The following is a 22,151-nucleotide window of genomic DNA, read 5'->3' on the forward strand; positions in this document are numbered from 1 at the left end:
GAGTTAACAGCAATCCTCGCAGCTTGATGCAGAAGTAACATCAGCTGTAGCCAGCGAAAAGCAGAGTACTGCAAACACAGGTCTTGGCAGCAAAGTGAAGAGAGAACAGACTATCAACCAAAAACTTTCATATTGCTTTTACTTGTAACTTTTTAATCCCCTCCAGCAATTTGTTCCACAAAAGACTACAAACCAGAGTTTCACTAACATTTACTTAAAGAAGAGCTGTGGGGAAAGCACTTACAATTTACCCATCTGTGTAGCTGTAACATAGTGTAGAAGCATTGTCTTCACATGGAGAAATGAAGAAAAATCAATTGCAATTCCCAAAAGGCAGATATATTGGTTGAGAAGGCCACAAAATACTTGCAGTTGCTTCAAAGACTTGGAACCAGCTTCCCTCTGCACTGCATCGCTGCTCAGCTTCACATGGAAAGAGGGAAGAAAGGAGACTCATGCTCTAGGGAAAAGCTCTTTATGCTCATCAAATGGGTCTTATCAAGGGCAGAATAAAGAAGGGAGGGAGGCATTTGTCATGCCTGAACAGCCGTATTCTGTTTGTATCACTGACAGGCACAAACCAAGGATTACTTTGGTCCACGTTGCTGCACACAAGTATGCTTGTAGCTCCCACTCAGGAGAAACAGGCTGAAAGCTGTCCAGCCTTTACAAAAATATTACTGTTGCAGTGCTGTCAAGGTCACTGTCAGCCTGGGTTATCTGCTGTGTAAATACTAGCCCCACAAATCAGGCTTAGCTAAGGGCTATAATTCATACACTCAGCATTTCATGGATTATGTCCTTTAGCTTTCCCTCATTTCCATTTTGGATATTCATTTAGCTCCAGTGTGTGACTCCTGCGATTTCTCTTTGGGGTAGCTTCTGATGCAGTGTTTCCCTGTATATTTCTTAATCACAAGTGTACAAAACCAGTCTGTATGAGTAATTTTATACACAGTGCTTATTGTTATCTTTGAACACAGATAGTTCACTGTTGGATAAAACAGTAAAAAAATGCAGGCCACAGGGAGAAAAAAAATCAATGGAAGAGGTATAAAACCCACAAGAAATAATAACAAGAAAGTTTCTGTAATTAAGGCACCCACAGGAGAGTCAGGAAAACTCATCTCCCTCATTCTGATCTAAACTTTTGCAGGAGATTTCTGTTTTCCAGATGTGCAGCTTTTATTCATAAAAGAAAGATGATGGGTTTTCCCACCTCAAGGATTTATCAACATAAATCAATCAGTCCAAATCTATTTTAAGAAAGTACTGTCAAGAGCAGTTCAGGCACACACTTATGCTATTACATTATTTTACAAAACCGAGGACATAGATAATAAGAAGAGTGTTAGAAAATAAAACAAATCTTTTTGTCCAGCAGAGAAATTATCCTGTGTAATCAAAACAGGCCTTCGATTGTGCAATACAGAAGCATGTTCCCTTCAATAATGGAGTATTAAAGTCTAAAGCACATGTCTCTGTGCTCATCTCCTCTATGCTGGCCTAGCTGTGGCAGTATTTTTGAATCAGGTTACTCAGATCCACAGATCCATATTGCAAGGAAAGCACTCTCTTTGGAGATACTATGCTAAACAACACGTGTATTTTATTCTGCAAGATTGTCAGGCAATATATGATTTTTAAAAAATTTTGTTCCTGCTAGTGCTGGATTCATTAGTATATATAGTGTATATATATAGTAGTATATATACTTATATATAGTATTATATATACTTATATTCTTCTTTCTGATTCATAGTAATTCCAGTTAGTTTTTGTCCTACAATGCCACAAAAGCTTCTTTGTGTCCTTTATGCCCCAGATGTGCAGGCACCTTAATTGCTTTAGGAAGTTGCCCGTTTCTCTCCAGTTTTGTGATTCAGTGAAGCATCTTGGTGTAAGACTTTCTCTCTGCTTTACTTCTTCTAAACAATTTAACACATTTAAGTGGCCTTGAACATGATCACTTCTACTGCACAGCTGGGCCTACAGCAAATCCCCAGAATCAACCAGCCTAAAACTTCTAAGCCTGAGATCTGACTCACAGTGTTGATGCCTCAGGCCCAATCTTCTGTACTGCAGACAGTTTGGCTCAGGAAAAAAATAACGGGCATCACTCTTTGCAAAAAGTCCCATTTTTTTTTTCATTCTGTTCTATCTGATCTGATCCTATTTATCCTTCTGAAGAAATAACTTTAAAAGCATTTCAGCCTTTGCTGCTGACTAATTATCAACTTCTTTCAAGTGAATTTCCCCATCCTTCCTCTTCTCTGAGCTCCTAAAAAACATGATTCAAAGATATTTTAAAAATATAAAAAGATAATGCAGAGGCATCCCAGATACTCCAGCCAGCAAGCTGGGGTCTTTATCTGGGTCCTAGCTCAAATGCCTCTACACAAACACATCAAGTATGGGGAACAAATAGAAGAACTAGAGATGTGCACACACCTGCTTGGGGATGACAACATCAGCATCACAGGGATATGGTAGGCTCCTGTGACTAGAGCCTTGGAATTGAAGGTTTCAGGTTGTTTAGGAGGTACAGGCTATGGAGAAGAGAAGGGAATGTAGCCCTGCTGTCAGTGACCATCCTTTCCCTGTCAATGCCTGGAAAAGGATGAGGAGCACGCTGAGGGCTTGTGGGTGAAGATTAAGGAGGACAGCAGAGACAGGGGATGTTATAGTGGGAGTCTTCTACAGGCCACCCAATCAGGAGATTGGTGTGGATGAAGCTCTCTGTAGGCAGATGGATGCCTGTACACTCTTAATCCCTGGTCCTTGTGGGGCATTTCAACCTCCTCAATGTCTGTTGGAGGGACAACATGGCAGGGCAAAAGAAATCCTAGAGGTTCCTGAAATGTGTCAAAGCAACTCCCTTACACAAGTGACTGAGGAGTCAACAAGGAGAAGTGCCATGCTGGACCTTGTGCCCACCAACAAGGAGGAGCTGGTGAGGAATGCAGTGCTCCAAGGCACTGTAAGTGACAACAAGATGGTGGAGATAAAGATCCTCAGGGCAGTGAGAAGGGCAGGCAGCAAAATCACCAGCCCAGACATCAGGAGTGCAGACCTTTGGCCTCTTCAAGGACCTACTCATTATAGTACTGGAAAGCAGAGGGGCCCAAGGATGCTGGCTGAATTTCAAGGATCACTTCCTCCAAGCTCAGGATCAATGGATTCCAGCAAGAGGGAAATCAGGAAAAAATGACAAGAGGCGTTCATGGATGGATAAGAAGCTGCTGAGCAAGCTCAGAGAGAAAAACAAAGCTTTCAGGAAGGGGAAACAAGGATGGGTGATCTGGGAGGAATACAGGGAAATTGTATGGCAAGCTAGGGACAAGGCTCGGGAAACCAAGGCCCAGTTAGAATTTAATTTGGCCAGGCATATCAAGGATAACAGAAAGGGCTTCTATAGATATATTGCAAGAAAAAGAAAAACAGAGACAATGTGAGCCCTCTCCTGAAGGAAACAAGAGATCTGGCTACACTGGACAAAGGGAAGACTGAGGTTCTCAATGACTTCTGTGCCTCATTCTTCAACAGCAAGTGTCCCAGCCACACCACCCAAACAAGAAAGACACAGGGACTGGGAAAGTGAAGACCCTGAGCCCTCTCAGGTTTGAGGCCATCTAAGGAACTTGAATATGCACAAGTCCATGGGAGTCAACAAGAATCATCTGCAGGTCCTGAGGGAGCTGGCAAAGTTCCTAAGCTACCATTTTTGAGAAATTGTGGCAGTGAGGTAAAGCTCTCGACTGGAAGAAGAGAAATATACCCCCCATTTTTAAAAAAATATGTCAGAGTTTGACAATGGCCCAACACCAGGCACACATGAGAGTCACTCGCTCACCCTCCCCTGTTACAGCAGCGGAGAGGGGAAAAAGCTAACAAATGCTTCATGAGTGAGATAAGGACCAGGAGAAACACTTCAAGGGCAAAACTGGCTCAACTTAAATTGCAAAGTGAATTTTATTATAAACAGAATCAGAGGAGGATAATGAGAAACAAAATAAGCCTGTAAAACTCCCTGCCAGCCTCTCCCTCCTTCCCACCAATAGCACATTGGGGTTTTGGTCAGTTCATTACCGAGATTTTCTCCTTCCACTGCTCTGGAAGAGGAGTCCTTTCCCTGTGAGACTGTGGGGACAGTTCTCCATGAACTTCTCCAGCGTGGATCCACTCTCACAAGCAGCAGCCCTGCCAAAACTGCTGCAATGTGAAATGTGAACTCCCCCCACAGGCAGAGAGTCCTCCCAAAACTGCTGCAAAGTGGGTCTCTCTTTCCACAGGGTGCAGTCCTCCAAGGACAGGCTTCTTGGCCTGGAAGCAGGGACCCCCTCTCTCCACTGGGTCTCCCTCTGGGTCACAGCCTCCTCCAGACATCCACCCACTTCAGCATGGGCACCTCCCTGATGGATTGTGGGTGGATCTGTGCATCCCCTGTGGATGCCCATGGGCTGCAGGGGCTTAGCTGCTTCACCATGGTCTCACCACGGCCTGCAGAGGAATCTTGGCTCTGGCACCTCCTCCCCTCTTTCTCCACTGACCTTGGTGTCGCCATGTTGTTTCCCTCATATATTCTTCTCTGACTAGAAGCAAAACCTATGACTTTGTTTTGATTTCCTTCTTAAATGTCATCACAGAGGCATTACCAACCTCTCTTATTGGCCCAGTTTAGGCCACCAGCACATCCATCTTCAGAGTGATCACAGATTGGCTCTGCTGGACATGGTAGAAGCTTCCAGCAGCTTCCCACAGGAGCCATCTTTGTGCTCCTCCCGCCACTACCAAAAACCAGGCCATGTAAAACCAATACAAAAGGGAAAGCAGAAGACCCAGGGAACTACAGACTAGTCAGTCTTACCTCTGTGCCAGGCAAGATCATGGAGCAGATTCTCCTGGAAAATATGCTAAGGCACATGGAAAACAAAGAGGTGATTGATAACAGCCAACACGGCTTTACTAAGGGGAAATTGTGCCTGACAAATACGGTGATCTTCTGTGATGGGACTACAGTGTTGGTGGACAGGGGCAGAGCAATTGACATTGCTTACCTCGATTTAGGCAGAGTGTTTGACTCTGTCCCGCACAACATCCTGATCTCAAATTGGAGAGTTGTGGATTCGATGGATGGACACACAGTGAATAAAAAACTGTCTGGATGGCCACACACAAAGAGTTGTGGCCAACTGTTCATTGTCCAGTGACGAGTGGTGTCCCTCAGAGGTCAGTACTGGGCCAATGATGTTCAACATTTTTGTTGGTGACATGACCAGTGGAATAGAGCATGAACTGTCAGAAAGATTGCTGACAACACCAAGTGTGTTAGACATGCTGGAGGGGAGTGATGCCATCCAGAAGGATGTGGACAGGTTTGAGAGGTGGGCCTATGCAAACCTCATAAAGTTCAGCAGAGCAAAGTGCAAGGCCCTGCACCCAGATTGTGGCAATCTCAGACACACCCATAGGATAGGCAGAGAAGTAATTGAAAGCAGCCCTACAGAGAAAGACTTGAGGGTGATACTTAACAAAAACCTCACATGAGCGCAGTGTGTGCTCACAGCCCAGAAACCCAGTGGAATCCTGGGCTGCATCAAAAGGAGAGTGGCCAGCAGGGTGAGGGAGGGGATTCTGGCCCTCTGCTCTGCTCTGGTGAGGACCCCACCTGGATCCACCTGGAGTGCTGCATCCAGCTATGGGGTCCCAAGAAGGACATGGAACTGCTGGACTAAGTCCAGAGGAGGGCCACAAAGTTGACAAGAGGACTGGAGCTCCTCCCCTACAAAGACAGGCTAAGAAAATTAGGGGTGTTCAGCCTGGAAAAGAGAATGTTTTGTGGACACCTCATAGAAACCCTCCAGTATCTGAAGGGGGCCTTCAGAGATGCCAGAGAGGGACTCTTTATCAGGAGCTGTAGTGATAGGACAGGACTGATGGGTACAAATTGAAAGAGGAGAAATTTAGGCTAGAGATTAGGAAGAAATATTTTTCTGTGAGGGTGGTGAGACCCTGGAACAGGTTGCCCAGGGAGGTTGTACATGCCCTATCACTGGCAGTATTCAAAGCCAGGCTACATAAGGCCTTGGGCAACCTGGTGTAGTAGGAGGTGCCCCTGCCCATGGCAGGGGGGCTTAGGACTAGATGATCTTTAGGAGCCATTCCAACCTCCTAGCATTCTATGATAATAAACCTCAACAAACTATGACTGTTGGAGATTAAGCCTTTCTGACCAAATGGAGAAACACACAAGCCTTCAGTTCATATTTTTTGCCTCCTAAACATACAGGTTGCCCAGGATGGTGGGCCATGCTTAAAAGTAACTGTGGGAAGACTGAAACACCCTTGTGTTTTTCCTAATGACTTGCCTTTGGTATGGAACAAGTGTTTTATAATGTACTTTAGACAGAAAGTAAATTTTTGATGAAAATTTAAATGGTGCTAAGTCCTTAGAAGTGCATAAAATTATCCATTGCTTAATCAGTTATACACACATACATGCTTTTTTCCTACTGAAGAGGCTGAATCACATCTCTACCTTATTTGATGCAATTATGCTAGTTGTAAAATAAAATGCATTTGATACAGGGTTTTTCTGGGTTTATTTGCCAAATGTAGCACACAAAACCAAATGGTAGGATATCTCTGAATTTTTATTTCAAGTATCCTACACACATTTAAATGTAAAAATTACAGAAAAAAATTAAAAAGCAATGTGGCGTTACTTTACTATGTTCTAAGTAATTTGCATATCCCTTGTAACTAGAAGTCATTCTGGTCAGGTCTTGGACTCCAGCAATGCAGACATCTACCCTGCTCACAGAGCCAGTGCTGAGTGATGTACAGCTTTCTTCCCATCAACACTTCAAAATTAGTTGAAGGATTACAGAAAGGTCTTTTTGTCAACAGCCTGGAATTCCAAACTGAATGAAAAATTCTAAGGTTGCTGGTCAGTTCTTGAAGTATTTTATTAAGACTGTGCTCTTTAGGGTATGCAAGTTCTGACGTTTGGGCTAAAATTCTGATATTATGGCATAAGCAACCACAGTCCCTTTAGAGTCCTCTTCCTTCACCTTCTGCACAAGTAATCCCATAGAGGAAGGTTCCTTGGATTCAGAGCCTAGGATCACTTGCTTTGGTCCAAAAGGGCAAATCTTCTCTCCCCTTTATGGTGTGCCTGAGTCCAGCTTTTCTCATGTCCTTTTTCACATGCATACACTGCCAACACCAGAAGCCCATATGTCCCATCTCCCATTCCTGTATCTCATAGCTAATTTAGTACATCACAAAGACATGGTTGGTTGATTTCTTCCAAGCCATGGCTTTGGTCATCACTCATGTAGCTTGACTGACATAAGTGTTGTATATGTTTGGCTCCATGTTTTGTAAACCACACAGTAAGTCATCTTTACGTGTCCTTAATATTAGTCTTCTTCATTCTTATTTGAGATTAACAATCTCAATGAAGCTTCCTATAGATTAATCTGGAAAATATGTCCCTATTTTCCTGCTGATATAAAAAGTTCATTCAGTCCAGAAAGATTTTGAGAAGATTTTCCTTCTCAGCCTGTCTATCACTCTAAGATTTAAGAGTGAATGTCGCTTTGATCCATCCAGTGCAAGAGCATGATGTTACCTCTTCAGTCTACTTGAACATTACATGATGGATTACATCTCATTTGCAATAAAGGAACTCCATCCAGGATCAGGCTCAGAGCAGAGACAGCCCTGCACACTTATCTTTTCATATCACAGCACCTGCTGTGTTTGCTTTGGAAGGGTGGGAGATATCAGTCCAGTGAAGAGCTTCATCTGCTGGCTTTGCACAGCCATGGCCTCCCTATAACTCAGTCTTCATCTTAGAAGCATATTCTTGCTCACAAAAGGAGGGCTTCACAGCAGAGGGAAATAAGGTTGATACCAACCTCATAACAGCATTGTAACATGTTGTGTAGCTGTAAAGGTATTTCTTAGCTGACTAACTCTCAAAAGTTACCGTAGTGCATAACAGTACTTGTTGAAGGCTTGTCCAGCACAAGCAGATCATTGACAAGGTACCTGTACTTTCAGGCTGTTCTGAAGAGACCATATATTATCATTTATTTCCTCTTCATACCACTGAAACATCCAGCTTGTGTTTACTGATGAGTCCGTAGTGCCATCAACGTCAACTTAGACAGAACTTGAAGTAAGCTCATTTTTGCAAGTGCTGTCACTGTTTAAATGCTGGAAAGTTGTTATTTCATGTACATTGATGAGGGTGAGCATGTGCTTCATATCTGGTCTGGTTTTTTGGTAATTGGGAGACATACTCTCTTTTCTTAGACATGTCTAAAAGAGAAAACACAAAGGAAAGCTTAAAACTGAGAATTCCTATGAAAGACAATTAAAAAAAAAAAACTTTTGAAGGTTTTCCTTTTTCTCTTTGCTAACTATAGCTCATTACACCTTTTCCATTTGTTTGTCACTGGAGGCACCCAGTACCAATAAAAGCTGCTGCTTCTTGCTAAATCAATTAACTTTATAGGACAAAAGCCTCAGTGAAAAAATAAAATTTATATTTGATTCACATTTTCATCTCAACAGGCCTTGCATCAAGCTATTGCAAGTGCGCTTCCACCTGCCTTCAATGCAAGCCAATCCCTGAAATATTTTCATCAAGTTGTCAAAGTAAAGCCCCAGTCCTGCCAACCAGTTCTAAAGTGAATGTTGCTGTTGAGTTTAGTGGAGATAAAGCACAATCTTCACTAAAGAAGAGGACAAGGCAACCTGTAAGAACTTAACCGGCATTTTAAATAATGACCTCACTTGTGCGATCAGGTCAGTATTAAATATTGATGAAAGCTAGGTTGATACCTGAAACAGGGCCTCACCCAAAAATAAGATACACATAATTCCACCAGAGTGATTATCTTCACTACACAGCTCTGCTTTTTATAACTGTACCACTAAAACTGGGACTTTTTTTGTAAGGGAGGAGAGATTTCTGTAGAGATCTGAAGTTCTTTCAGGACACTGAGAAGAACGTGCAGCATCTGTCTCTTCTGAGTGATATCCTTGCTTTCATACTTCCAGCTTAACAAATTCCTACAAGATTTATCTCGTCAAATTTTAGTCTGAATGGCACAAATTACTGGCAGATCTGTCAATCTAAAAAAGAGAGGCATAAATTTAATTGCTCCCTGAAGATACATGGAAAGCTACATTTAGCACAGCTAATTAGATACACTCTGATCAACAGTTATGATTCATCTGCTGAGGAGCAAAACAAGAAGAAAAATATGAAACAGGCAGCAAAAGTTAAATCTGACCTCCCAAAATGCTGAGGCTGGTTCTGGTCCTGTTTTTATTACAAATGGAGCCAGTGATGCACTGTACTGGTACCCAAGATTCTTGCTACCTCTGAGACAGGTGACTTCACTGCCACTGCACACAAAGCATAGTTTTTCTTCTGTGGAATGAACTTCCCAAGTGCATCCTCTCCCTTCCTTTCCCAGAACTACCATCCAGCAGTAAAGGTATGGATAAACTCTCCAATCAGATTTTTCTCCATGTATTTTAAAATGTCTGTTCAACAAGAAAGACTTCACAAAAATGGTCATCTGAAATGGGGTTGACACCAAGTTACCAGTGTGGAAACTGAGGCAAAAAGCAGGTGGATTTGGACATGTCCATAATGCCACCACACTAAGTAATTCCACAGGTGGGGAAAGGTTCCTACGGGTCTGTGCCTCCATCTTGGACAAATGCTGTTCCCAGGTACTAAGCCAGAAGACCTGTTGCCAAGCCCATAAACTGGTAAGTAGCTTACACAGAGTAACTGGAAGCAGAAATGAGCAGTGAGAGTGCAGGAAAATAACTGATAGTTTGAGTTAGAGCTAGATCAGGGCGCAGTCTGCTCTCTTTGGAACTCTCTCCTCATGTACCTGAGTTTAATAATAAATTAAGTATGGACACCAACTTCAGACCAGCTGTGTTAAAGCAGTGCTAACAGAGCAAATGAGTGGGGGTGTTTTGGTTGGTATTTTTGCTTGCTTATGAAAAACAGAATTACTTACACAAGTAAAGAAGATGAGCAGCAAGTAAAAAATCCCAAGGCAAGTCAGCATGAAGAGCTCGCCTTTGTATTTTTTTAGTTTGTCCTCTTCTATTCCAGGGCAGCCTAAAATATAAAGCACCGTGTTACATTGCTCTGGTGTTTGTAAAATATTTTAAAATTGTTACCTTTCTGACATGCCACACAGAGAATGGGGCAGTCAAAGTGCTCCACTGTACCTGTTACTTTTATTGTGACTGTGCTGCTCAGATTGTGTTCTCCGTTCTGCTCCCCCAGAGCGCACTTGTACGTCCCGCTGTTTCGGCCTGTTGCATTTTTGATCCTCAGTGAAAAGGAGGTGTCATTGGAGAGCTCCAAAGACCCCTCAGCTTCTCTTGGAAAATGAGATTCCACATCAAGGATTTCCCATGCTATTCTTTCGCTATCTCCAGCCATCTGGAAAACACAAATATATCTTTCTTCTTGGGCAACAGTGTCATCCCCAGTTTTAGGGTAAAGAAAATTTTAAAGCCGGCTTATGGCTGAAAACGCAGAGGCTGAAGAGAGGCAGGGGGGAGCACAACTACAAATCCATTTAATATGTTCATACTTGCAAGCCAAAAGTATATGGGGTTTTGCCTAAATGGACTATATAAATAGGAATTACAGAACTATTCTGTAACAACTTCTTAAGCTGCCTCACCTGGACAGCAACATGACAGAAGGCAGGGGTAGAGTCTGGTCTCAGCGGGCTTATGCAGAGGCCCCAGAAGAGTTCACACTGAGAGAGACAGTCCATGGGGATGGAGCAGAGGCAGCAAGAGGCAGCCCTACCCAGGTGCTTAGCTGTGGCCCTGGGGACCAGAGGTGCACAGGAGAGCATGGCAGCAGACAGGGGGGCTCCACTGCTGCCTGTGCTTGCCCTGCCAGCACACCTTCTGCCATGCAGTGGTGACAATTAAACCTAATAACCCAGCAAGTGTGCCGCTGCACGAGGGCTCTGCCAAGCACAGGCTGGCATCCTCCCAGCAGCTCCACAGCCCAGAGTTCTCTGTGGGAATGCAGCCCTGGAAACTGAACCTTCCTGAGCCAGTTTCTATGTAGCTGACCCCTGAAACCATGCTGCCTCTCTGGAGGAATGGAGGTTTCCCCCCTTCCTTCCCTCCCTTCTTCTCATGACTGGAACCAAAGAACTGGAACAAAAAATTGCTTTGACTCCTTCAGATTCAGTTGTGTGAAGGTCACAAGCAGGTTCTGGTGCACTTGGGGAGCATTTGTGTGTTGAATTTCTTAATTGTAACCAGAAGAGCTACATTCCTTGGCGTTGCTGAGAGGCTGCTGGAGGAATGAAGTGTATTCCCAGAACAGTTCGTACTGCAGGGCGATAGGATGCACTGAAAATGACAATTGGCTGGGAACCACAAAGAAGAGAGAAATCACTAAGTTGATTTGAAAGATGGAAGGGTTTGAATTAGCCTGTGTCCATTCTTATTCATCGAAGTTGCTCCCTGGGATTTGAGGCAGCATGCCCTCCATAAAGGTTTCTCAAGTAACGAATTCAATCTTTCTGTGGACCAGCAGAGCCAGAGCCAACTCATAAGTCCAAGGCTCAGCATTTAAGCCAAATATATAACTAATGTAAGCCAAGGCTTTTTATAATTATTATTTTATTTTAATAGACACATTTTTGGGTCATATGTTGGTGCTTACTTTCTATTAGCATAGCTACTGCATTGGGGTATAACGGTTACACTGTAAGTTATTAAAATTAACACAACTTTCTCATACTGAGGCTAGGAGTATCTGGTTTCTCTTTCATGTGTTTGCAGGAGGAAAGCACACTCAAGAGTCTGGAGAGAAGTATGGGTTTGATGCTCCCTTCAGCATTGTTATATTTGCAGCCTAAAATGGTTGCAAATTGGGGAACTTTTCAGGAACTGAGGAATGAGACTAAAGCACAAAATTTCCTTAATTGTAAAGATTCTTTCTCAGAAAGGTTTTGGGTTTTTCATTGCATCAACTGAAACACAGAGCAGTAATTTCCTGGGGCTTTCCACACTTTACCCAGAAAGAGGGGAGAATCTTCCCCTTAATCCCCCAGTAAATTTACCCCATCTTCTCTTTCTTATTACGCTCCGCCCCAAGCAGCTACAAGACAAGCAGTATGTATTATGGTTTTCAGGCTGTAGGGACTTCACTGTGCTACAGGGATTTAGGTATTTTCAGGCCTTGCATATTGTCAGAGATGTGGCCAGAGGAATTCCAATACCCAGGCTGGGCTCAGCTCTGGTTACAACTAGGTCAATAGCAGTTAAGTGGATTTAGCTGACCTCCCTCAGATCTAATTTTTGCCACTCTCCCTTCCCTTACCACCCCCTTCCTCAGTGAAATTTAAAACTGCCCACAGAGCAATAAAATAAACCTGCCTGGCTGCCCTTTCCATTGCCCTAAATTGCAGATAGGAGGTCTGAGCTACACACAAAAATTTGGATTTGTTTAGGGATTTTTGGTTTTGTTTTTTCCTTTCATTTACTGGCAGCATAAAAAATTGCTGTCCTGGGTGGTAAATGGTGGTGTGATTCTTGTGGCTAAGATCTGGGAATGAGAAAACACTTTGATCTTTCTGTATGCAATTGCAATCAGCACTGCTCCTGTAAGGGAGAACTCAATTAAGTCCATGCACCCCATGCCTGACCATGCACTTATTCCAAGCGAGATTTTGGGTAAATGATTGAACTTCCCTATTTCATGGGAACAGTGAGGGGTAGGATTGGTTACTGCCTCCAAAGCTTTTTAAGGTGCTTGGCTGCTGTTGCAAGCACAGTGATGGTGACCCTGCAGACAAGACTGTCAGAATTTTGCCTTAGACATGCTCTGTGTAAGGCAAACCGGTGTCATGAAACTGTACTAACAACATGCTTTTCCCCAAAACAAGAAGAACGAGGTACTTTGTGGCCTAATCTGGCTCCCTCACTTGCTGAGAAGCCACTGGTGACCCGGATGGGGGTTGTGAACCTTGAGTTTGGGGAGGCAGAGGAGGAAGGGGCCATGTATGGGTTTAATTCAGGGTTTGCACGCCTTTCTTCCTCCATTAAACCTCCTCTTTACTGAAGGGCAAGGGCAGGCAAGGCAGTCTGCAGGCGTGCTGTGTGCCCAGCAGCATCTCAACATTTTTCAGACTGCAGAGACATCTGGTGGCATTTTTCCAGCCTCTGCAAGCAGTGCATCCACCCCTACTCAGAGATCACAGCAACCTTTTCTCTGATGCCTGAACCAAGCCTTTTTCCACAGCAATCTTATCTCCTGTTATCTTATTAGGAAAAAAAAAAAAAAAAAAAAAAAAAACAAACCCAAAAAAAAAAAAAACACCACCCTCTCTTTTAAAATTCTCTACATAGCAAGAAAACATCTGAGCAAATTTGCAGAGTGCGTCCTCATTTCCCAGCAGTATAAAAGGAAGTCCATGAGATATTCAGTAAGGTCATCGTTCTGCCTCTTGCTCTATTCAAGATAACCTCTTTCCCACCCCAAACCTAATTAAAATTACAAAAATGCTTTGCTTGCCACCTCCTGTGAATTACTTGGCAGACTCTCTCACTGGACAGATCATTTTGCAGCTCAAGCTTCTATGATAAACCAGCTCTAATTCATGCCAAGTGTCCTCCAGGTGATACCACAGCCCAAGGTAAATGCTGGGGGTTTTACCTAATTAATTCCACACAAGCTTAGAGGGATCAAAGCAAGCACTGCCAAAGACAGCAATCCACTTGTGTAGGGACAATCCTCTTCTTTAATCAGTGAAAAAAAAATCTTTTCTTCTCATGTTTCATTTGTGTTTCATGTCCCTTACACCTCACTGCTGAACAAAATGCAGCATGCCAGCTTCCTCTGCTCCCCACCTCCAAATGGAGGAGAAAAGGAGCATGCTCCTGCTCCCATGTTTGCTGTTGATGGCTTTACCAAAATGCAAAACACAAATGATGATTTGTGTGGGAACAGGTAGAAAATTCTACTAAGTCTATTTTCATAAAAAGGGCCTTCTTAACATGCAATCTCCTGGGGGTTAATTCCCCCAGAACAGGGACTTCCCGGCAAAATAATTGTGCCTATCTGCAGAACACTAGACATTAAGAAAATGAAAAAAAAAAAAGAAGAAATGTGAGTTTATATTTAACGTCTGTGGCAGACTTTCAGAAATCACCTGGCAGAATATCTTCAGCAAATACTGAAGTGAGGTGATCCTTCGGCTCTGTTCAATCCCTGCTGAGATGCACCCCGGAGTCCTGGGTTCAGTGCTGGGCTCCCAGGGCAAGACAGACATGGTCATACCTGAGGGAGCCCAGTGAAGGGGCGCAAAGATGGATAATATCTTGGAGAATCTGACATGAGCAGAAGGTGGAAGAGATAGTTCAGCCTGGAAGAGACCAGGCTCAGGATCATCTTATCAGTATTGACTCAACCTGATTAACAGGGGGATAGAGAAACCAAAGCCAGACTCTTCTCAGTGGCCTTCAGAGGCAAGAAAAGAGGTAATGGGCACAGACTGAAATTCAGGAAATTCCACTTAAGCAAAAGAAAAACCCTTTTTACTCTAGAGGTGGTTGAACACTCAAATGGGCTGCCTACAGAGGGTGTGGAATCCATCCTTTGAGATATTCAGGACTAAACTGGACACAGCCTTGAGGAGCCAGCTCTAGTTGTGAGATTTTAGTGAGTTTAATTGAAAATTATTCTAGTTCCCAAAATCTTGGAAACACATGGTGTAAAAAGGTTGTGATTTTCCCACATATATTCTCTAATCAATTGACTGATTCCTATTAAGTTTCTCCTAGCCCAGAGCATTTTGGTAAGAACAGTGGATATTAAAATGGGATATGTTTGATTGAAAATACAACTGAGATGATATATTTCTGTTCTCTGACTGTATGAATTATGAGAAATAGGTACAATAATTAAAGTGCTCTTCAGCAAATGTTTCTTTTTCAGAGAACTAAAAACAAGGTGGAAGAAGGAGGAAGAACATTTTGCTCAGTTCTAGCTGGCTAGGTTTTAGCTATTGTTTTAAAAACCGCTACAGCATTACCCTAAAAAATGGCAATTCACCCATGCTGTAGTGCTTGCACCCAACTAATAAATTAATATTTAATTTTATCATGAACATATGCAAGTGAGCAGTTCTCACATTAACTCATGTTCTCTGCTCTCATTAAATAAATTTTCTCATCAAACTTTTCCCACACTGAAGTGGTACACTGTCTTCCAGGTAAATCAAAGTTCCAATATAAACCACTTTTCCCATAAAAGAAAATTTTTATTTCAGCAAAATTTTTGAGGTCCAAAACTGATGTCAGTTTAAAGGTGGAATATATTAACATCAGATTATTTTCTAGTGACGGTGAGAGAATTGTAAAACTGGTTTTGTTTAAAATCATACCAGGCATGATGGCCAAGCTGAAATTTCTGACTGTTACAGAGAGCTAAAAATCAACATATGGCCAGAAGGAATTTATTTTCTGAAGCAAAATATATAGAATTCTGGCAATGCCCAATAGCCAACATATAATGAAACACAACTGAGCTGAAACTGCTTAATAAGTGTATTTTTCAGCAATAAAATGCTTCCACATTTGATTAGTGCTAAAGGTGTATCCATATGGTTTCTATACAGTGTCATGTAGAGATACCAAAGTTAAATTTGAAAATAACAGACATAAATTGTGGGCACATGTGAGTGGACTCTGAGTGTGCTGTAAAAAGAGAAGGTGGGGGGAGCAGGGGGGCAGATGAGGAAAGAAAATCCAAAACCCAACCCAAAACAACAGTGAAGGAACTATGTGTGACACATGAGCCAGCTGGAAAAGCCCTTTGACTCACTCACACAGATTGAACAACTAAACTATTGTTTAGTTGATTTGGCTTGGTTTGATTTCTTTTTTTTTTTTTTAGCTAAGAGCATCCAGCCTTAGCTCATGTCAGACAAAAAAAATTGTTTTGGTCATGAAATCATTTCCACTGCTCCCTTTCTGTCAAAATCATTAATGTGATGAAGCTACTTGGGGATGAATAGACATCTGAGGAGCATTGGACTGCATTTCTTTGTGTAGTTTAGAAATTCAACTGAAGTAATTTAGCAAATACTTACCTATGCTAATATATCACAGCTATGCACTTTTAGCAAAAGTAGTTTCCTTTGAAGGAAGGTGCAGTCAATATTAAATGTTTATTCTTATTTTGTAATATGACTTCCCCCTCTTATTCTGCCATAATTTTATATTTTTCAAGGAAGTGCTATAATGTTAACAGATTTCTGTCCACTGAAGCACAGCCTTCTTTTCTCTTCCTCAAGATTTATTTTAGATTAAGACTCTTCTGGCTATCACATGAAGAAAATAGTGTAATATCTACTGGGACTTCATTTGTGTGTGTTTAAACTTGATTTTCAAGCTGGATATAAAGTGATAATTATAAGGGTTTATGAAGTGGTTCTCATTTTCAATGTACTTCATAAAGAGAAACTGTTCAGTTTTCAATAGCCCGACACAGCAGAAAGGTAAGTAAATTTTCATTACCCAGATTCTTGTCTTGCAGGTGGGCTGTAGAGATTCAAACCAGCATTTCCATAGACAATTCCCAGTGCCTGAGTGCTTAGGCAAAAAAGACCTAGTTTTCAGTTCTCAGCTGGCAAACTTCCACGCTGCTCATATGTGGTTTTATGGCATGCAGGCCACCAGCACTCCTAAAAACCTACCACACTTTAAAACTATCATCATTATGAATTCTTTTCCATGGCCTCATAGTGAATGGAAGGAGAGCTCCACCAAGCTGGAAGAGGACTTGGTGCTCTACCTTCTCCCCAGTGTGTTCAGGCAGCCTACTTCTTATATTTTTAAGTAAAAATCATTTTGTCTGAGCTGACTGACTGTGGTCCTGATTCTGCACAGATCTACTTACACAGGTGACTTCCTGCATTAGGATAATTAGCTCCAATGATCCTGGATGTACAGCAGCTCAAACACATCCATTAGCAAAAGCAAAGGAATTGAATGTAAACCTTTTTTACACCCAGTTGGATTTTGACACCAGAATATTAACTCCATTATACAATAACTTCTCTATACAGCAAATACTTTTAAATTACAGCCTTTTTTTTTTTTTTTTTTTTTTTGTAGCAGATTGTAACAAACTGGCCCTTACTTGGTCTGAGCACACAGAGGTGCCAGTGGGAAGGAGTGGTTTGCCCATCGAACATTAACCCTGTGCAAACAGCTGCACAAGCAGCACTGTAACATTGGCACCATCATTTTTTTTAAAGTAACAGAAGCAAAGGTTAATTGCTTGCATTTACTTCACAGTTCAAAGTGACCTCATACAAAAGATTTCACCTAACAGCTGCTTGAAATTTACAGCCTGAAATTTCATACAATTTGTTGGAATTACCTTTTAATTAGTCCTTTGGGGTTATACGTGGTGTTTATTGATTAATCCTTCAGTAGTTGTTTTTAAATAACAGAGTAATTACCTGTGCTGGGTAGCCCAGTCACACTCCACCATTCCCTCACCCTCCTTTGCAGTGTTGAGTGGGGACAGCAGCACAGAGCCAAAGTGTAGAGAAGGGAGGAGAAAGATCTTCAAGCCACTGCCTATTTAGCTAGCCCCATAAGTAGAAGTATTGCTTGTTCAGCACAAAACACTGAGCCTAGATTGCTTTTCCCCATGGAGAGTCAGACTTTTTAGATGTGGTGCTCTGCTTTTTCCTAATATGGCTGCAACTGTGGCTTGGGCTGGCATCACCATCTGCCTGTCCCCACTTCCCACCTCTCTCACGGGACAAGCAAACAGAAGACTGCAGTACCATGGTTGGTGCCATCAGCCCCTGAGGACTGTGGCAAGACCTGATAATAGCTAGACTTTTGTTACTTTTTCTGTCAGCAGAGAAAATAAGTGTGAGGTTCTGTCATGCTGGACACTGGAAAACCAGTCTTTTCCTGAGCAAAGCAGATGAAGCAGGAAGAGCAAGAAGACCATAGAGGGAGTGGGGATTATAGGGACAGGGCAGGGGACATCCAGTGGCATTCTACACTGTCACAGCATGACTGCTGCAAGGGGAAGCAGCACCAGAGAGGGCCCCCACAAAAGGCATAATCAATACCACCCTCCTGTGCATGTGCAGTCATTTTGTGCCCAGGTGGAACTGTAAGGAGCTACAAGGCAACACAAAATTGGGTTTGTAGGCATTCCTTATAATAACTTCATCAGGGAATGGCTTTTGGCTGCTGTTTGCTGCCTGGGCCTCCCATCTTACACTGAACTTGGGGAAGCACATGCTTCTGGAGGATCTCCACACTTCAGCCTGTTTTTGTTTTTGTTGACTTCCAACACTACTATGGGGGAGACTTTTCTGGGATCCTGTCAGCCTCTCTGTTTATTCCTTCCCCACCCCCTACCCCTTCTCTTCAACTCCTCCAGCTCCACCAGACAGCATGGTTTGCCTTCCATGGGCTCCATGCTCTTCCTGGACACCGTGGGAGAAAAGGAGCCTTCAATAATTAGCACATATCTGGACAGAAAATATAGATTCTTATCCAGTTTTTGAGGCAGAAAACAAAAATGAATAAGTTGACCCATATGCCAAATCTCATAGTAAAGTTCAACCAAAAGCATTATTCTCTCCTCCCTGTTTAGCACCTGTGCTTAGTTCAACCATTTGGAAAAAGATGCTGCACTTGGTGGGTTGGCAGTCAGATGTTCACAACAGATCTTTTGAGGTGCAGCTGTCATCTGGTCTGTAGGCAGATGCTCATTGTTGTACCAGCAATGAAATTCAGATGCATTGCAAGTTTCAACCTCAGAAGCCGTATCTAATAGCAAACACTCTCTGTTGGTTTACTGTAGGAAATGAGTTTAAAACTGTATCTGACCGAACTGCTGAGGGAGCCAAGGCTGTGGCTTTAAGTTCCGGCAGAGATAAATTAACGGTTTTCAACACCCATAAATAAGTTTTTTTTTTCCTCTTCCCTTCCATTGCTCTGCCATCACATGGGAAAGTAATTCAACTCTGTAAACCGCAAAATCTTTATTTGCAGTTTGATTTTCCACTACTATAACAATCAACAGAGAGTTGACTTAACAGGTAACAGGAGGACCACCAGGCGTGGCCCATGATAAGCAATAGGAGTGTATGGCTGGGAGTGGGGAATGGAGGAGAACAAAACCTTCCCTTTTTTCCCATTAATTTAGCTCACACCATAAGCTGAAGCTCTACACAGAGGTGCAAATCTATGATGCCATACAGTCAACAGCCACCACTGGGCAATTCCACCTCTCTTTAGAAATTTCATCTTGGTAATGTTGAGTTGGACTTTTCTACTCATTAGCTGATTGATTCCTGTAACCCCTCCTGTATACAGGTGGTCAGCAGGGCTCTCCTGCTCTGGAGAGAGAAATTCTGAATCAGAGCAGTCAAGATGTGATTTTTACTTCATGACTGCAAAGAGATAACTCAGAATTTCTAGCTCTCCATCTGCCTTCTGCTCACACTCTGCCCTTATGCCCACCCCACTAGTCAAATCTTCCTAAAGCATAGCAAGTACTTTTTCAGTTCTTCTATTTCAAAGAAAAAAATCATCTCCTTTTTTTAGGGGATTAAACAAGAGTAACACCATTGATGTTCCAAGGCTTAAATACCATTTTTTTGCTTTGAAGAAAATCCCAGAAGACTCCTCTTTGGAGTAGCATTTGGCAGGTTGTACATGGGGCATCACCTGAATTTTGATCCACAGAAGCCACTAATAATTAGATAGAAAAGCAGGCCAAGAGCAATTCAGGGAATCATGTTCAAATATCCTATCTCCAAACAGCCTGCTCCCCATGGTCAGCTCAAAGGTTTGCAGTGCTGCCTTCTCTCTACTGCACTAATGGGAGGATTCCTCTGCAGAAAACAACCCATTTCATACAAGAGAAGCCAACATCAGGCAGGAAAGCAAAGCAGACCGCTCAAGTAACTTAGACTTTTTTCTTACTTTATACCAAGACGCTGTCTGGTAGGAGATTGAGGAGTCCTGAAGAGCTTTACAGGGCAGCACCACTTCCTCAGCACACCTCACAGCAACATCTGGGATCATCACAGACGTCCCACGGATCAAGCACCAAACTGCAAAGCACAGGTACACATCACCTTTAAAAAAGATTGCTTACACAATCCTTCCTGCCTTCCCAAAACATATCCCCACAAAACAGACATGAAAGACAAGAAGGAAAATCACAGGGCTGTCCACTTACCATTGCACAGGATGATGAGCAGAGCGTGGACTCCCAAAGACATGGCTTTTACTGCTTCGAACACAGAGCAGCAACAGTGTGCCTCTCTGCAGGATGGACTGTGAGAGCAGAGTGAAGCTGTGACTGCTTCTAGAGTGATATTTCTGAAGGCAGACTGGGGAATCCCCCAGACTTTTCTTGAGGTTTTCCTCATAGGGAAAACCCCTACACGTATGAACCAAGGCTCCTCCCCTTTAAATCTGTGAGGTCACTCCCATTTCTGCAAGCACTTGCAGTGGTAGCAACTCATCTCCCTTTTTTCTTTTTTTCTCCCCCTCTGTATTGATCTGAACAGAGTTAAGTTTGACCAAGGCGCACTGTGGGTTGGTGTGAAAGCCATCAAAACCAGCACTCAACAAATCTCCCCTGAGTGACAAAATGTCTGGGGAAAGGGCTTGCTAAGAATCTCCTCTCAGCCTCCTCTCTGCAGTTCTACCAGCACAGTGCTGTGCAAAGGCCTTATGATGTCACATTTCTGAAACCACATTTAAGACCTCAGGTCACAGGACCACGGAAACACTTTGGCTTGGGGCTAAGGGCTAAACAGGAATTATCAGCATGGCTGAGCTAAAAAAACTGTATTTCAGTAGAGTTACACATTTAACTCTTCAGGTAGGCAGACATGAGGTAGAACATTATCTCTTCTTAGCATATTTTGTCATTTTCAAGACAAAAAAAAAAGGCATTTGGAGTGACATAACTTTACAAATTATTTGCTGGAAAATTTAATTGTGGAATAAAGTCAAGGCAGCTCTCAGAAGAAGAACCATTTGGAAATCCCCTCTAGATATCTGGAGGGGGGAGGAGAAATCTTTTCCCTGTGATCTGTGAGAGCTGTTTACCCCTGGAGAATTTTTGAGGAAGTCCAAGGTCCATTACAGAAGCATTTACAAATCCTGAAACTGAAAGTTGCTGGTGTTATTTTTGGAAAACCATTGTGGCTGCTGTCTTTAGGCTACTGAGATCATGATGGAGAGAAGTTATTGGGGGGGGGGGGGGTTTAAGATTTGATGGATGGAGAATGTATGGTCAGCCCCTTTTGAAAACCAGGATTCTGGAAGCCACTCCAGTCTGGGCATCCTAAAACCAAATCACCTCTAGAAAACTTTTTGAGGAGAAGTCAGTTTGACAAGTCCTCACATGCAAAAGTCCTACTCAGATGAGTAAATGATGTGGGTGGGTAACACTTTTGGAAACTCCAGTCTGTTCTGTGAAGAAAGTCAGACAGCAATTTCACTGGGGGCTTCGCTATTGAAACAGCCCACTTACTTTTAAAGACTTTTGCTTCTATCTTCTTTTGTCATCATGGTAAATATAACAGGCCCTAAGCTTTATTTTTCTCTTTATATTTTCTAGTTTCAAGGACCAGGACCTCAATCAATTACTTAGAAAGTACAAGTGAAATGTAAAACCTAGTGGATCTCTTGAGAGTGAGAGAAAATCACTCTTTTTCCTGTGTGAAATAATAGAGTCCTTGAGAAGATAGGAGAGGGGGATGCTGCTGAAGGAAACCTTAGAGAGAAGAGGGCTCCAGTTAATATATTTCACATCTGTTCTTCACTAAAATGATGATTTTTCTGCCCCCACAAGTCAGTCACACATTGAACCCATCTCCAAGAAGGGCACTCAGCTTTCACCCAAGGGCCTCTTTCTGTAAGTCCTGCAGAGCTATGTGTTTACCCCTCATAAACCCATCAAGAGGCACAGCCTTTCTCTATCTCCCTTTTCATCATGAGGAAACCCCCATGAGCAAACCACAGCAAGCTCCTGGCCCTGCTGTGGGTCAGGATCAGCAGTC

General features: G+C 42.7%; 1 protein-coding gene across 1 annotated transcript; it reads right to left on the reverse strand.

Annotated features, from left to right (window-relative positions):
* Positions 1-6,635: 6,635 nt before the first annotated feature.
* CD83 (CD83 molecule) lies at positions 6,636-20,518 on the reverse strand. The gene is made up of 5 exons (XM_030265539.4): positions 20,315-20,518; positions 20,056-20,186; positions 10,276-10,492; positions 10,059-10,162; positions 6,636-8,331 (listed from the first exon to the last, which is right to left on the reverse strand). The coding sequence occupies exons 1-5, from the start codon at positions 20,505-20,507 to the stop codon at positions 8,173-8,175; spliced, it is 804 nt and encodes a 267-aa protein (XP_030121399.4). The 5' UTR covers positions 20,508-20,518; the 3' UTR covers positions 6,636-8,172.
* Positions 20,519-22,151: the final 1,633 nt, after the last annotated feature.

This window comes from Taeniopygia guttata, chromosome 2, assembly GCF_048771995.1.
Source record: "Taeniopygia guttata chromosome 2, bTaeGut7.mat, whole genome shotgun sequence".
Classification (NCBI taxonomy): Eukaryota; Metazoa; Chordata; class Aves; order Passeriformes; family Estrildidae; genus Taeniopygia; species Taeniopygia guttata.